The 17532-nt window shown below is 37.3% G+C and overlaps 3 protein-coding genes across 7 annotated transcripts in view; 2 read left to right on the top strand and 1 right to left on the bottom strand.

The window, feature by feature from the left end:
• Positions 1–714, top strand: part of DNAH12 (dynein axonemal heavy chain 12) — a 61446-nt gene extending 60732 nt beyond the window's left edge. Inside the window, exon 75 of the mRNA XM_071756446.1 lies at positions 220–714. Coding sequence (XP_071612547.1) covers positions 220–410 — 191 coding nt within the window. The 3' untranslated portion in view covers positions 411–714. The remainder of the gene's footprint in view (positions 1–219) is intronic.
• An 852-nt stretch (positions 715–1566) lies between these two features.
• ASB14 (ankyrin repeat and SOCS box containing 14) overlaps positions 1567–17532 on the top strand; it is a 21008-nt gene continuing 5042 nt past the window's right edge. The window contains exons 1-11 of one of the 5 annotated variants that reach the window (XM_071755860.1): positions 1580–1838; positions 2203–2264; positions 3340–3546; positions 4160–4215; positions 5498–5629; positions 5722–5880; positions 6624–6869; positions 7846–8017; positions 8460–9003; positions 9837–9990; positions 10582–14860. In XM_071755860.1, coding sequence (XP_071611961.1) covers positions 3419–3546; positions 4160–4215; positions 5498–5629; positions 5722–5880; positions 6624–6869; positions 7846–8017; positions 8460–9003; positions 9837–9990; positions 10582–10769 — 1779 coding nt within the window. In that variant the 5' untranslated portion in view covers positions 1580–1838; positions 2203–2264; positions 3340–3418 and the 3' untranslated portion in view covers positions 10770–14860. Of the gene's footprint in view, positions 1839–2202; positions 2265–3339; positions 3547–4159; positions 4216–5497; positions 5630–5721; positions 5881–6623; positions 6870–7845; positions 8018–8459; positions 9004–9836; positions 9991–10396; positions 10485–10581; positions 16568–17532 lie in introns of those variants that run through there. The other 4 variants (XR_011728226.1, XM_071755862.1, XR_011728227.1 and 1 more) reach the window with 4 other exon arrangements.
• Positions 11674–17532, bottom strand: part of APPL1 (adaptor protein, phosphotyrosine interacting with PH domain and leucine zipper 1) — a 27890-nt gene continuing 22031 nt past the window's right edge. Inside the window, exon 22 of the mRNA XM_071755859.1 lies at positions 11674–17020. Within this exon, the coding sequence (XP_071611960.1) occupies positions 16871–17020 (150 nt within the window). The 3' untranslated portion in view covers positions 11674–16870. The remainder of the gene's footprint in view (positions 17021–17532) is intronic.

The raw sequence follows: 17532 nt of genomic DNA, 5'->3' as shown, positions 1-17532 counted from the left end.
TAAAAAAGAAATAGTAGTTTAATTGGCTTGGTTTGAAAACAAATTGCAGCACACAAGACAACAAACAAACAAACAAAAATTACAATTCTCACAAAACAATTTTGCATTTTTATTTAGTTTTAAGAATGTTACTATAAATGCTTGATATTTGTTATGTGTATTGTGTTTCTAGCAATGGATCTGCTGAACTTAATATATTCTTTTGGATTTTTTTTGAAGCTGTAAAGTCAAACATAAAGAAATCTCATGCATATATTTGCCCGCTCTACAAGACAAGCGAACGTAGAGGGACCTTATCTACTACTGGGCATTCTACTAACTTCGTCATTGCTTTGACACTGGACACTGATAAACCAGTTCAGCACTGGATCAAGCGAGGGGTTGCATTGCTCTGCCAGCTGGATGACTAACTTGGACAGTTCAGATACAACTTTTACAAGCTTTTTGGCTTACAGAAGAAGTGAAACATATGATGTAAAGAGAAACATCTGGACTTCATTATATTAAAACAGGGCAGGCAAATATTTTCTGATTCTCAATATTTTGTCTTAAAATAAGTATCTACTATTAGTTGACTCTTTAGTTTAGCCTTTGGTAATATTAATGTGTGAACATAAGTTTTATGCATAACTTGAATATCACAAACTATATCTTAATGGAGAATCACAAGAGTCTGCACTTTCTAAAATAAACATTACAACTGATGAACTTAAAGCATTAAGGGTGCTGAATCATGTGAGTGGAAAGATAGTAAGTTGTAAATTTTAGTATTTCAATCTGGATTTATATATAGCCTATGTTCTTTCATAGCAACAGCACATTGCAGTATGAGAAATCATTTAACTATCTATACTGGGTGCTTTTGATGCCTTCCCTCCTCAGCAAATTAATATTTTCAGGATTTAATTCAGATATTACATTTTAAGGTTTTTTTTTCCACAGAGTTTCCATGAAGAATAAAATTACCCTTATTGCCACCCAGCAGAAAATGCTGTTCCCCTATTGCTCCAGAGGCAGTCCAGTTTCAATTCCTTCAGTGATTCCAGACTTCTGTTTCATAAAAGAAAAAAAAATAAACTAAGCATTATTCCTAGATCTCCTTAGCAAAGAACTATTTCTGCCTTTCATTCAGACAAAGCCATCATAATTTCTTTGTAATGACCCTTCTGTAAAATACAGTTACAGTAAATGAGGCACATGAAAGTCTTGCTCCATCCTACCTTCACTATTTAGCTATCCATGTGCTTCATTTCTCTGCATATTATAGGTATATAATGTTGGTATTACACCAACATAATTTTTCAGCATAGGTCTGTCTTTCTGAAACCGTGCTTTTCCCTTTAATGACTCTCAATGTTTATCTTTTGCTTTTCTCTTTGTATTAGTATGTGAACTGTGATTAAGTAATCAGAAACACATAGTAATTTTTAAGAGTTCTTTATTTGATTTGCTTGTTTATAATATTGGGGATTTTTTTTTGCTTTATACTCAATCTTGACTCTTGTAAGCTCCTAAGAGCATCTTCATTTTAATCTCTCAGGAAAGCACTAAAGAATTTGCCTTCCCTAATGTAATACATCTACTATTTACAGTTCTCAAATTCTCATTAAAAAAAATTTAATTCCTTCTTTTACTGGCAGCATTTGTCAGGTCAGATCGTTAAACATAACTAATGTGAAAATGAAAGAAACATGGAGAAAGTCCCAGAGTATCTTGTGATCGGGTATTTATAGTGAGCTATTAATGGACATAGGCTGAGATCATTTGCAACTCTGAAAATATCACTTTCAGCTTAATACTCACTTCTTCAAAGTTCAAGATCTTCCATCTTTCAGAAGGTGAGGAACCCCTGTATATTTTATAAATTGTCTTTTTCATAAAAGGAAATAGCCTAGATTTAAAATGCTTATATACTCACTGTGTTGTATGTATAATTGAGTATTAGTAGTTATTTGTATGTTTTGCTAATGTATTTCTCTCTTTTTGCTACATGTGCAATTACAGAGCAAGGCCTTGCACTTACATATTAGGTGGGTCAGGTAACGAATGAAATGATGCAGATTTCCTGTGAATTACTGCTTCTCAACTCTAAAATGTTTCTAGAATTATTCCAAGCTTTGTCAGAGGTGTATTGACAACTTACTTCATCTTTCTGTGCTTGTTCATTTTGCTAATTTATTTATTTTGTTTTATTTTGTCCAGTGCTTGCGAATGCTTTTCTCAGCCCAGCTCTCTTTTATGACAGAAGTTCAAATTTTGGTAAGGTAAAACATGAGAGGTTTGAGTTTAACAGCATGTGTGGTTTTCATCTATAATAACTTGTAGCTGAATATACAAAAGAACAGTGTGATTGCTTATGCATGTAACAGATTACATCTACACACATTATACTATTCAATTATTAGATTGCTAATATTTTTTATGATTTCTTCTTAAGTTTTAACATTTAGACTTAAGTAGTATCAATGGGATTTATTTCTGTGCTCCACTGTCTGTATTATAATTCTTAAACGGTAAAAATGCTTTTAATGGAACTCTTTCAATTTGGCAAACTTTAAAAAAAATTTAAGCTACTTTTTTTTTTTTTTTTTTGATGAACTCCGTTGTGATTGCATCTATGTTTTTCATTTTTGCTTGTGTTTGGATAGGTAGTGTTGCAGATTTTTTTATATATCCCTTACAAGTATTAGGAAAAAACAGGCATACATTGATCAAGAGTGCAGAAGTGTAAGTTTATATTTTCTGGATGGCTGTATATTATGTACATAAGGTGGTAAAGTTGGGCTTTTTAGTGCATGGAGTTTGTTTCAGCTGCAAGGCTGATGGGTGTAATAGTACAAAACTACAACATTTCCCTGTCTACAAAATATGGTCTCAACAGTATCTTTGAAACACTTTGAACAAAAGCTATTATTAAAAAAAATTCTGTCCTTCACTTCCAGGCCCTCTATGAACAAACTGAAAAAACATCTTAAGTCTTACTGCACCTCTGTTCTCCTACTAAAGAAACATCAGAGCACAGTTGTGATATTTGAGCATCAAAAAGACTTAAGAGAGAAATTACTATTTATCTTCAAACTAAGTTTGACTTGTGTTACTTTCCAATAGGTAATGCCAGAATAAGTAGCTATTCACAATGTTAAGGGTGTGGAACAATGATAAAAGCTAGCAGGTGCCACTGGAGTAGAAAACCTTTGCTCTATGTAGAATAAGTGTTTGCAGCCTAAATTTAAATACTTAGGTGAAGACTGGAGCTTGACATGGAGGAATTCCAAGTCGTTTATTGTAATCTTTGTTTCATTTCTTGTGATACTTAAACAGCATTTGCTATTTCTCCAGATTTAACATGAAGATTTTAACATCTTCCAGTTAAAAAGCAGTGTTTCTACATGAAAAGTGATTGAGACTCTATACTGTCATGTATGATTCTACATATGTGTTTGATGATGACTCTGACAATGAAATCTCTACCCAACAAGCTATTCAGGAAAGCTTACGAGATAGGCATGAAATTGAAGCACGTGGCAGTGCAACAGAGGATGAAAGGTAATAAGTAACTACTATTTTGGTGTTTTCTTGGCATTATTATAAGAATGTAGTAACCTTCTTTTCCTTTGTGACACCATGTTGTATTGCTGTGACCTTGTGTCATGGATACTGGTAGCTCATTTGTTTAGAGTCCTCCTGGGAAATATGTAGGCATTTCCTAAAAAATATGGACTGTATGAAACGTTGAGGTGACATTTTACATCAGTATCTACATGAATACATGGCTTTATGAAGAAGAGTATGTGGAGGTGTCTCTGCCCATGTTAGGGGCATTGGAACTAGGTAGTCTTTAAAGTCTCTTCCAACCCAAGCTATTCTATGAGTCTGATTTTTGCTATGTAAAAATAGATAGGTATGGTAGCTTTCCCCTGTTTTGATATTTAATTGTTGGCCTTTGTGTGAAAAAGCCAATATTTATAGTAGCAGAGGAATACCACCAGAAAAAATATTTTAACATGTTAAACCCTACATAACCCTACATAACAAACCTACATAACTTGCAGAAATCTAGCATGTTGTCTAGACTTGAGTACTTAATGTAAGGTATTATTATCTCCTCAGCTTCAGATTAATTTTTACTTCTGTCTTTATTTTTGTTCTGTTTACACAGTTTCCTGTACACTGCAAGTAAAGAACATGGACAGATAATTGCAGCAATTCGGACAGGTAAGCCTGCATCCCTAGGGATCACTTGGGCATGGTGGTGTTGAGCAATGCCTGTCTTCAGTGTGGCTTGGTTCAAGTGCAGTTTTTATTCGTGTGGTCTTGAAGACTAAAGCAACTAAAACCAAAACTCTCAGAAGTTAACTTATTAGATAGGAACATAGTAATTGGGTGAGTTCAAATGTCACTCCTCAGATGTCAGTGCTTCATCTCCTGGAACTAGAGGACAATGCCAGGCCTTTCTTACAAATTAAACAACAGAATGGTAAGGCTCATAGTAAATTAATGCTTCCTAAAAGCATTTCACTTTGTGAGATGCCCAGATTAAAATCCCTTCTCTGCCTTATATGTGTTCTAGAATTGTTCCTTAACGTCCAACATTTTGTTTGTTCCTCTATGAGATGTTCTTAATCTGCTCTTCTGAAATACCTACTCTGTGTGTTATATTCAATTGATAAACTGAGTCACAGAGAGATGCAAACAATGAGTACATGTTATAGAGTAATCTGGCAGTGGGAAGCCTTCTGTCCAGTCTTCATACATGTCATAGTGAGTAGTTAGAGGGCTGTTTAGTGCAGTAGGAGTAAAGAGACCAAGCTTTCTGGTTAAATAAATGCTTTGTGGTGTTCCATATAGTATGAAGAATGTGCCTAAAATCTATGCTTGATTTCAGGTCTTACAAATATATAATTCTTCCGTGTGTAGGAGAATTTCAGCAGCAGAGACTGAGAGCAGTCTATCCCCTCACACTATAGTTGAAGGTAGTAGCAGAGCAGGCTGCCTACTTCCAGGAAAGCTGAGATAAAAACATGAGCAGAAACTGGCCACTGAGCAGGCCTTCCAGCCAAGAAAGTTTTGCTCGTACTTGACAAGATAAAATTACAAACATTGTTGATAAATATTTCAGTACGATTGTTCATAAAAACAAGAATAACAAGATAGAGCTCATCAGCTTCATTTTATTTTTGTCAACATAATTTTTTTTCCTACCTGTTTGCTTTTATTAAATTTTTATGTACTCTTGTTTGTAAGAGAGGGCTATATTTGAAATATTATAGTCATATTAATTCTAAGTAAGTTTTTTTCAATGTATTATTCAAGATGCTTTGTGAGTCAATGCCAGTCATTGATTGTTCCATTCACCCCATGGGAAAAAATGTGCTTTGAGAAAGCAAGTTTTTTATTGCAGGTACACTGATGGGATAAATAGCACTCAGTATATTAATTGTCTGAATTTTGTTTTATGATGAGTAATGGAATATGTGTCTGTCTTAAAATATCACAGGCCAAGAAGAGGCCTTGATGAAGCTGGTGAAGCACAGTTCTGCTTTCGAAGAAGCAGATGAGCAGGGCTGGCTTCCTTTGCATGAAGCAGCAGCACAGATAAATATGAACATCCTAGAAATAACCTTAAAAGGTACAGAGTCCTTGTTGTTTTCCACCAAAATGTCTTACAAAGATTTAATGAATGATCCAGCTTCAAATGTATTCTGGTTTTCTTTATTTCAGCCTCCTGTGCCATTATGTGGGAACAGGCCACACTAAAAGGGGAAACACCTCTCCTGATGGCAGTAAGAAATTGCCTTGTAGACAACGTCCGCTTTCTTCTGCTCAATGGCTGTGATCCCAATGTTAAGAACAAAGAGGGAGATTCTCCTTTAGTTATAGGTGAATACCTTATTTAGGGGTGCAGAAGTGAGGGAATGAGGTGAGGCCATTTTAAACTGTTCTGTCCCTCAAGAAGGGGATGTGTAAGATACACCTAAAGCAGGTGGTGGGACATAACATGTTACAGTATGCTGTCTGGTATTTCAGGCAGCTGTGCCACATGAAGCTTCTCTGCCTGATTGGTCTCAGGGAAGGGCACTCAGGGCTTTAACCCACACAGCCTGAAAGATGAAAGAGGGAGGGAGGAAAACATGTTGCCTATTCATTCCCTTGACTGGAGCCAATGCAAATTGCTCTTTAAGTTCCTTACTGACTTAACAGATGAGGGTTATTAAGATAAGAAGGCATATGACAGTAATTTTAAACTTTATTTTCTATTATGGTAACTGTTCATGAAGATCAAGCAGAGCTCTCTGAGCAGGCCAGCTCCTGACTGCACCAAGTTCCTGTATGTGTTTTCCATCTAGTGGCAAGAAAAGTTGCATTCTGTGGCATTGCCAAGTGCAACAAAGGATTACAGAGAGAATACCCTAAAATTATTAATTTATATAGTTAATGTTATCCTGGAAACAAAGACTAGTCTTGTTGTTAAGTTAAAACCTTTCTGTGTAGTGTGATATTTCTGAGTGTATAAATAGCACTGCCAGAAACAGCTCAAGCTTTCCTAAGCTGCCACTTAGCAGAAACCGTGGTGCCCAGGGTAGTGTTGAATAACATTCTGGCTGATACTTACTGTCTTACAGCAATTAAACATGATTCGTATGAAATTGCCTCCTTGTTGATAAGTTCTGGTGCAAAAGTGAATTTGCAGTGTGTCCACAAGAGAACTGCTTTACATGAGGCAGCCAAACTAGGCAGGAAGAATCTGGTAAAGCTTCTCCTTCGCTCTGGAGCAGATCCTGACCCTCGCAGTGGATATGGGCTCACACCTCTAGCACTGGCTGCACAGGGTGGGCATACAGAAGTTATGGAGCTCTTACTGCAAAAAGGTGAGACTATTTTTTTGTGAAGTTATAGGAAGGAAGAACTTAAGGTGAGGGTCCATCTTGGCTGTTTTATAAATATCTGATGGGATGATGTAAAGAAGATAGAGCTGGATTCTCCACAGTGCCTGTTAACAGGACCAGAGGCAATGGACACCAACTGAAACCTTCTTTCTTTGAGTGTGGCTTAACACTGGAACAGGTCACTCAGAGAACTTGTGGAGTCTCCATCCTTGGAGATACTAAAACCTGACTGGATGCTGTCCTGATCAAGCTGCAGTAGCTGGTCCTGGTTGAGCACAGTGTTGGACTGGATGATCTCCAAATGTCCTTTCCAACCTCAGCTGTTCTGTTGTTCTGTTTTACAACTCAGTAAATAGACTTGGTAACATGTAGGTTCATTGGTGGTGTTCTTTAATATAAGCCCCATGTGTTAGTAGTGAAATGTTTAAGGCCCAAATATGACAAAGTGGATCTTCTTTCTAACAGAGAAAACTATTTTTGAATGCAGAGGCAAAAAAATTGTTCTTAGCTCAGTATCCATTGAAGCTTTGCTTTATTGAAGTGAAAGGAAATGAACTGTTACCATTACTGAGTACACAGCCTGTAGAGTACTAGATCCAAACATATATGTACTATAAACATGAGTTGAGGTCCATCAAAGAATTCCTAATATCTAAATTTCTACTTTTGTAAAGAAGAACTGAAATGTGTAACATGTAAATCAGTAACCAATTGATGGGTAGATAAGAACCAAACTCTTGGCTTGCCCCAGGTCTAGCATCAAGTCTTAACTGTGTGATTGTGTTCACAGCAATTTGGACCTTCTTGTTCCCAGGATCAAGGATCCAATATGAAGGTTTATGCCCATAGTGGTTTTATTTGGTGAAAACCAATACCATGTCACTGGAGGGGTGGTGAGATTTATTACTGCTTGATATTTGCAGTAACTACTGTGAACATCTTTAATGCTTCTTTCCAGGTGCAGATGTTCTTTCACAGGCAATGGATTGTGCTTCTGTGTTATTTGAAGCAGCAGGAGGAGGAAATCCAGATTCTTTGAGTCTTTTACTGGAATATGGGGCTGATGCAAATGTACCAAAGCACTCAGGTCATTTGCCAATCCACCGAGCTGCATATAGAGGACACTTACTGTGAGTTAATATAACTGAAGATACTTAAAAATCAAGTACACTTTATGTCTTCATGTTGTATTATATTTTACTAATTTCCTGGTTCCTATAGGTTAAGCACTAACACTGTACTCTTGACATCCAGGAAAAGCTCTTTTGAGATGGAATTATTATTCCTTTAGCAAGGAATATGGTTGTTAATGAGTAGTAGTGTAAGACAATAATAATTTATGTGTAGTAGGTGTAAAGTTGCTATCCATTTCAGGCTAAAATTTAATTGTTAGCAATTAAAGCTAACGCAGAGGAACACTATGCCATGTTACTGATCTAGTAGATGAAGCAATTGTATACAGTCACACAGTCATACAATCTGAACAACTCAGAAATTCAAAGATTAATCCAGCTAAACCCAGTATGTTTAAGATTCTGAGATTCTTCTTTTTTTTCTTTTTTCATTCTTCAGAGCCCTAAAATATTTAGTTCCAGTTACAAATTTTGATGCCATTAAAGAAAGCGGGATAAGTCCAGTTCACTCAGCAGCAGCAGGAGCACACCCTCAGTGCCTTGAGTTTCTCCTCAAATCTGGGTTTGATGCCAATTTCATGCTGGGCCAAAGAGTTCGCAAGGGCTACGACGACCACCGGAAGTCAGCGTTGTACTTTGCCGTTTCCAACGGGGATATCTGCTCAGCACGGCTGCTGTTGGACGCTGGGGCTCTGCCAAACCAAGATCCCATCAACTGTCTCCAAATAGCCTTGAGAATGGGCAACTACGAGTTAGTGAGTCTACTGCTCCGACATGGGGCTAATGTCAATTATTTCTGCAGAGTGAACACAACCCATTTTCCATCAGCTCTGCAGTATGCGCTGAAAGATGAGGTCATGTTAAGGATGCTGATGAACTACGGCTATGACGTGCACCGCTGCTTTGATTGCCCTCAGGGAAACAGCTCACATTCCCAGTATGTGACTGATGGATGGACTTCAACTGTTATCAAAGATACAATGGTAAGGATACCAGCTGGCTTCTTACCTTGTTTGACTACTGGAATCCTTCCTAAAACTAAATGAAAGTGTACTTAATGCCATGTCAGGAAAGGAAGTTTTGAAACTCTAAAAGCTGTTTACACATAAAGGTAGGAATAGACAAGACCGTAAAAATAAATAGATGTTGCCATGAGGACTGGTTCATGACAGAAACAATTGTAAATAAAATTGTGCAAATATAGCTAATATGCTAATTATCAGTACAGAACTGGCTCTCCAGGGCAGTCCTGTCCATGCTGTGAAAGCAGAGATTGCAGGCTGGCTCATTGGGTGGTCTTGTATCTTACCACTAATACTGGAATGCTGCTGTAAGGAACCCCTGGAGCTGGCATGAGAAGCACTCAGCAGAAATTAACAAACATGGATGACCTAGAAAGGCTCCTAGAGACACCCATCAGTGTCACTGTTTCAGTTTGTAAAATGTGCTGGAACATAATAAACCTTTCTTTAACCTGAAGATAGGCATTGGGTTGATGGGTTCTGTTCAGCATGCTGAGGCACAAGTCTAAGTTCCACTTTGGGAGTGGAATCTTTTTAAGCACTCAGATGCCAAATATACAACTGCTTAAGTTGATATCTGGCTCTAGGAAAAAATAACCATATCTCAGATTTTCAGATTCTACTGCTGAGGCTTAAAGCAAGCTGTGGCAACCTGCAAAGGTCCCCTGGATGACAGAACTCTCCCTCTTCCTGGTGTTTTGCTGAAGTGTAATTGCTCTGGTCCTGCATAGGTGGAAGTAATTTATTTACAGGAGTGCTGAAGACTATCCTGTTAAACATTTTGTTTTTACCAGTTTTGTGAAGTGATAACCTTGTCATGGTTGAAGCACCTGTCTGGAAAAGTAGTGAGAATAATGTTAGATTATGTCGATCATGTTCATATCTGCTGGAAGCTGGAAGCAGTACTCAAAGAACAGGAACTCTGGCCAGAGATCAATTCAATTTTAAGTAAGTATCTCATGTTTATATTTCAAGTGACAAACTGTTTTGGGAATGGAGCTATTTTGCTGGTGGTATTTTATTTTTCTTTACCTCAGAGTGGTGCTTTTCTTGACCCTTTTTAGGCAAAACATTATGTTTTGAGAGTAAGAGATCTCTTAAAAATCAGTCTGTGTAGGATTTAAACAAAGTTTTTCTGAGTAGTCTTCTAGACAATAACTGCTCATTTTACACAGATCACTTTGGACCTTTAATTACAATGTAGACAGCACAATCCTCTTCAAAGGCAGAAATCTAATAAATTACTGATTTTAATTGAGTGATTTAATTCTAGTCTAGATTAATTCTGTGTCCTTTTTGTTTGTACATAGATAAATAAGTAGTACATTTCCCAAACTTTACTGCTTCCATTTAGCCAACTTGACCGAAACAAAATGTGTTGATCACACAACTATAATTGTAACTGAGTTGTATGGGCTAAGGTAAAAAGTCTAGATCCTGACAGTTCAGTTTTTGCAGGTAACAGAGTACTGAATAAATAAATTGAACAAAAGTGAACACATAACTGTTAAAATACTGATCTTGTTTTCTCATTTCTAGCAAATCCTCGCTCTCTGAAGCACCTTTGTCGTCTGAAGATACGGGAATGCATGGGCCGGTTGCGTCTCCGTTGTCCTGTGTTCATGACCTTCCTTCCACTGCCAAACTGCTTGAAAGACTACATACTGTACAAGGAATATGATCTTTATGGGCAGGAAAACTTCATAGGAATTCTACATAATTATTAGTTCTATGTTTTGAAGGGAAGGTTGACATGGATAAGACAGTCTTATGCAGCTGCTTTTTTCTGTTGGGATTTTATATCCTGTGTGTATTCAGGAATACAGCCAGCATGTTTCCCACTTCACCCCTGAAGGAAATGGGGAGAACCCCAAAATGTAAGTATTGGTGATCCCATTCTACATATCTACTGGAGTAGAAACTATCTGAAAGCTACAGTTACAGTATTTTAAATGCTTAGTGTGAAAAGTTAAGGAACTGTAAAATGCAGGGCTGCTAACCTTGTGTTCTTGATAAGTTAAAGCCTGTCAGAACAGGTAACACAAACCCCATTGCAGGCTTAAACCCAGGGTTTAGTTAAAGGTCAGAGTTTTAAATGAGGAAGGGACATTGTTCCTTTTCCTCTTGTACCTCTCTCTTACTAGGAAGTAGAGTTTTTGTTTGTCAAGTCCTGCATTGAAGTTCTGAAGAGAAGCCTAAGTAGAGGTTTTTTTTCATCCAATTAAGCAATCCCACATGCTAAGCAATGAAGTGGGATTAACAGCTATAGAAACTTCTGCTTATCACAGCAGCTAGTGTGAAATAGCAGTGTTTGAAAAAGATGCTGCTTCTGAAAGATATGTTGGTTCTGCATTTCATTCTCAGGTATCAATGCATCTCATCCATTATGTATTTTGATTACTCTCCTTAGAATCAGGTTTTCCTTTTGCTGTGTTGTCCAAAGGTGTGCTTGCACTTCTGGAGTTACTCCTCATACACTTCCATCTTAAGCTTTGGGAGCAACCTGTCAGCAGCCACCATTGTCTTAGAGAGTCTTACATAGTACACACAGACCCTCAGCATGATGTTCTTTCTAAATATACTGCAGCTGTCCACCCATATTTTAGGTTAAAAAAAAGTTCATCAACACACTCAGCATTAGTAATATTTATTCCTTCATTATCAAGTAAGCATAGATATTTTTTTCTAGTTATACATGCATCTTTATCACAGAAGTTACATATTTCAAAAGTCTGCTTTTCCCCAGAAAAATCTACAAACCTTATAAAATACAAATTTAACCATAATGTAGTTATGACCACTGCTTTCTTACATGATGTTTATCATATAATAAACTAATGAAGCCCATGAAGATGTGGATCAGTACCCATGTTAATGGTTGTGCTGTTGTAGCCTCTGAATTTGAGTTCTGATCATTGTCATAACCACAGCTCTGCAGAGTGCTACACGCTGTCATGCCACTACATGTGCACTAATCAGCCAGCAGGGTTGATAAAGACTTTCTTCTTCTGTTCAGTCTTGGATTGTTGCAAAAATAAGCTATCAGCATTCCCAAGTACAATAACTTCCTCTGAGATAATGTGATTAAAAGAACTGAGCAACACTTTGACAACAGAGAGATATAACCACTTGTTAAAACATCATTCAAGGGAAGGGAGCACATCCTGTCACCAATAATGGTACTTCCTGGAAGTCAGTATTATCAGCAATGCAATTTTTTGCATCAGTACAAATCCCACTCAGAAAGTTGCTTTAGTTAAGCTTTTTTTAAATCTACAAAATGCTTACTGAAGCCTTGGCATAATATGTTCCCAAGATTAGACACAACAATCAAAGACATAAATATGCCATTGGAGAGTTTTAATACAGCTATCCAGGGAAAATGTGCAAGTCAGCCTCAAGCACTGCAGAAATCACTTACACTTCACTGGAACAGGACCAATCCAGAACATGATCATAAGAATTTGACCACTCCACTTCATTATAAAAATTACTTGAGAGATTGTACAAAAATCTTGGCTTGCAAAATAAACTTCATTAGGAATACGAGTGCATTCACAATGACACACTGATTTATTCTTGTTGTGACAATCCACTGTGGCAAGAAAAAAAGAAAAGCCTTGGAGAGGAACTGACTTAGGACATTTTGTAAAACAAAGCAACAGAAAGAAGAGGCAAATTTTCTTTTTATATGAACTATTTCTGAAAAAAAGATACAATATCATAGCATCATTTCATCCATTGGCTTCTCCTAAATTCTTTGCAAGTAATTAATCAGAATTTACCGTAAATATGTGCACAGTCAAATTTGCTTCTTTATACCAATGTACAGAAATTATATCCTCATAAATAGCTTCAGGTGCTTTAGATTTTTCAGCTCAGGGTTTACATCCATATGAAGATGAAATGTGGCAGCCTTGGGGAGGGAGAATGTTCCTTAACTATTACTGTTAGTAAATTGTCTTGATACAATTTCAAACTTAAACAGATTATTAAGGAAGTAACAGACTATCCAGTACAAATTAATTTACACTACTGGCTCACCCCCATTATATATGGCTACATTGTTTATGACTCATAATTTTTTCTCTGATTTAGAAAAAGCTGTTTGAGCTCTGATTTAGAAAGCTGTTAATCTTCACAGGGGACTGCCACATGTTACCTAGAATGCAATCAAGTGCATACCCATAAGGATGCTTTATATGTTTTGATATTCATGCTATTTACATACATCAGGAATGTATGTAGCTTGAAACAACTTATAGCAAGACTTGGTCTGTAGTGTTTAAATCTACAGTCTAACAAGCTGAATATCCCCTAACTGAGGAGAAAATTGTGAAGGTAACTATTAGACTGCAATTAGCAACATAAAACTTCAGTTCTAAAACCACTGCTGATTCAGCACCTATCAAAACCCCTTTAAAATAATGCACCTAAAAGAATGTTTTCAGGAGTGTCTGAACGAATATTAGATTCATAAGAAGCAAACTACAGCTTCTGCTGAGACTGCCTGGAAGATGAGTCTAAGTAAAAAGCAACAGGAAATCTTAAACAAGAGAAATAAATTACAGAGGAAACCAACCAGTAACTTACTTATAACAGTAAATTGCTCAGGTGGTGAAACCCCACGGCAGTTCCCAAGAGCATGAGGTGTTTATATTAAAAGTCATCCCCTCAAGGAAAATACTAATAGCTCTTTTTTAATTAACAAAAATATTTTTCAGTGAAGTAGTTGTAAGCCTCATAGGAAAAAGGCTGGCAAATGTTTATTTTTGAGAGAAGGGTATGGATAAAACCTCAGCAGGTATTTTTTTGCCTTGAATTAGTTTTAATTACAGAGTCAGGTGCTCCTCCCCTTAAGCAAAACCCATTAATTCTCACACCACTGCCACCTCATTGCACCATTCCTGTTCAACTTCTGCATTAATTCTGATCTGTCCTGCCCTTTCTTCTTGCAACTTTCCTCACTCTCCCAGAGGCTTTTACATTTTTTTGCTCATTTTACACCAGTGAAACTCTCCTAAACAAGCAAAAAACCCCTCAGTTCATTCATGCACGCCAATCTGTTTTATTGCCATTCATTTCCCTTTTTTTAGTGGCTGAGAGTTATCCAACAGAAAAGAAATGCACTTCACTCCTTTACTTTCTGTTACAGAAAACTACATTTAGTGGCATAGACAGCCCCACAAGCAAATGGAATAATTCCATACATGTATTGTTAAATCTGAAAAATCCCATAACAGTAAATTCACCTGCCAATTCTTTCTCCTGATTTCTTTGCAGATTTGTCTAAAACAGTAATGGTAGGCTCCAATAAAAAAACCAACAACCAGATTAATTCAGTTTTCTGATATTTCTTCAATAAGGTTAATGCAAACTAGGTTCAAATCAGAAGTGCTTTCTGATGAGATGGCTCATCTGTTAACAGACTTGGATAGAGAGCTGTTGCAGCTGAACTGGTTACCACATTACTCCATCCTACTCTGACAAGCAGGGATACAAGTTTCTAGAAACTGCAGCTCACTGAGTCCATGTTCTTCCTTTGCTGTTTCCAAATTACTTCATCTTCAGCATGCACTTGAGGAAGATCCAGTAAGACACAGTAACTATGCACTATGCTGTCATATTATTTGATAGAAAACTAAAATTTCAGTAAGTTAAACAAAAAAGCAAGAGAAAGAAACACAATGAATTGAACCAATTTTCAGAGACAAGTTGGCTGCCATGTTATGATCTAAGCCTAGATTTAGGCATGAAAATAGCAAAAATGGGATTTGCTGCCTCTTTACATTTTAATTGGCAAGAATAAAAAGACTGTTAAGGATGAGAGATAAGAATAGATGACTAGATATAAAATAAAAATGCCTCTTTAGAGAAAAGCCTCAGACTTGCATGTTTTGTGTCAGTGTGCTAGCCAAATGTGGCAACATGTTTGGCCTGACTGAGCAACATCCAAGCAGGTATTTCTGCAGGTTTCTGGCTGGCTTCTCTGGGGATGCAAAACGTATTGGAACAGGCATTGCTAACTAACTCAGGCAGTGAGCCTGGAGGCTGCTCTCTGCTGCTCAGCCTTCTGCTCCCCCTCTGCTCTTTAAGGCAGGAATGCTGGGACCCCTTCTGAGGAGGCTCCAGCCCTCTTGAGGCTGTGGTGCCAGTGAGGTCTGCAAGAGCTGCTCTCCCTCCAGCTGCAGCACCACAGCAGGCTCTGTCTGCAAGAGCAGGTGCTGCTTGCCCCTTCTCTTCTGTGACAGAGTCAGGATGCTGAGAAATCTGCATCCCCAGCACAAGGGGAGGAGGAGGAGGAGGAGGCTGCCTTCATTGACTGAGACAGTGCCACTCCAGCACATGAGGAGAGCCAAGGGTACCCATCCCACCCACAGCCATCTAGCAGAGGGAGGACCTCAGATTCCTCACTGACTTTATCAGCATTCAGCAACTCCAGCTATGAAGGGCTGGGCCACTGCCAGCTCATGGGCAGACATTCAGAAAATTGCTGCCATTCCTGAACACCAGAAATGCCATGCAGTGAACTGTAAAACACTCATAACTGTTATAATATAACCTGGAGTATAAGCATATTCTTCTCTTTCTATATCTCCTGTTATTTTCATGCCATTATTAGAGATATCTTCTGTTCCACTGGATTTTAGTATATATAGTAATTAGTGCAAAAATAAATATTTCTCTTCAAACAAGTTTTCTCTTCTGGATCAAAAGGTGAATGCACATTTAGTACTATACAAAATAAATATTACACAGGGTATGGAATCCAGAGTACAGATTACAAGCTGTAAACAGACACTGCTTTGAAAAATGCTTTACAGGATTGATTCTAGGATGTAGGATTAGTATAGTTCCTTACTTCAGAGCTAGTCAGTTCTGTTTGCAAAATTAATTTCTATAAAAAGACTTATCCTCAACTCATTTTTAGTAAATGTAGTGTACTGGTGACAAGGCATTTACATATTCAGAAGATTTTTCAAATGATGGAATTCAAGATGTTCCTGCAACTGTAAGCATGTTCTATAAAAAGTGAACTCAAAGGCTTATAGCTTTTCATTACATATACTGGGGAAAAAATCAAGAACATGGCACTTGTGCTGTAAGAATATATACATTATTCTTAAAATTTGATAAGGAATGCTCTACACATTCCTTGTGCAGCAAAGTGCAGCCGTGTCTCATCAGCTCTTATCTAGGCCTGACAGTAATTTTTTTTTCTCCTGTTGAAAACAAATCTCATTACCAAAAAAGAAAAAAATAGGACAGTATCATACAGTGCAATATGAAAGATCTGTGTAGAGCTATTGCACATATCTCTAATGTTAATAAGAGTTTTTATTTTTAAATCTAAAAACAGTTATGTGCAACAAACTAGGTAAAGCTTAGCACTGTCTTATTTGGACATCCACTTTTGCTTCCAGCAAGGTGTTCTCCATACTGCAGTGTAAAGAACATGTCAGTGTACTGCTGAAGCCCAGTGAGAGCTTGAAGTTTTGCTTCAAAAGCAATCAATTGCACAGAGGTAAGTGGAGAGGGGAAGGGAACCCAGTTTTTTCCACACTGCAGAAAAGCCTTGAGAAAACAGTTTTGTAATGAACATGGTAGCATCACCATGCTTCATCTGGCAAACAGAAGAGAAATTTTTCTGACATGAAAATGGAAATCACTTAATTGAGAGAGTAAAATCAAGGCATAATAGGGTCTACATATTGTAAAGTCTTTTATATAATACAATTAACCCTCCACCTACATTTCACTTCTTGTAGAACTTTGTACCATGTCACCAGCTATACCCAAGATTCCAATTTCAACAAAGCAGGCAACCTTAGGCTTCAGATTCTCGCTTCTTCTTTCCATCTTCTCCTAAATCACTGTCTTCTGACTGACTGCTGCTAAGGACAACAAATTGTCCTTCTCCACTGCTCTGGTTTGATCTGCTGGAAGCAGCTATCAAACGGCTTTGCTCCTCTAAGTCCTAATTTGAGAGGGGAGAGGTGGGAAATAAGAAAAAGAACATTAACTTTAAAGTCATCTACAATTGAAGTAGGGTAAATTATCATGATTTATAAACAATCTTTTCATATTACCAATGGACACATTTCTGTACAGAGGAAACTAAAAGGTTAAATAGGAAACCAAAACATTTTAATTTCAGAGGCTGGGATTATTAGAACAGCCAACAAATCTGTACCTAGAACACACAAATCACAGCAGGTCAGAACGTGTCATCTATGACCTGCTCCCTGACACCTCTTCTTCTCACAGTGTAACTGAACCCTCCTCAGCAAATGACATTATTTTGGGCCTGTGATAGCTGTTCCTTCATCTGCTGCTCTTAAATACTCCTATTAAGAGGATTTGTGGTTTATCTCCTTGGAAAAGCTCTTTTTAAAAACTACTATACAAAATCATGCAAATTAAATTCTGAACAATTGGCACAGGAAATACTTGTAATAATGAACTCAATGGTGTTCTATGAAGTTGTAC

Source organism: Heliangelus exortis, chromosome 12 (genome assembly GCF_036169615.1).
Source record: "Heliangelus exortis chromosome 12, bHelExo1.hap1, whole genome shotgun sequence".
Lineage (NCBI taxonomy): Eukaryota > Metazoa > Chordata > Aves > Apodiformes > Trochilidae > Heliangelus > Heliangelus exortis.
Note: the sequence above shows the minus strand (reverse complement) of the source record. Positions and strands in the feature narration are given on the sequence as shown.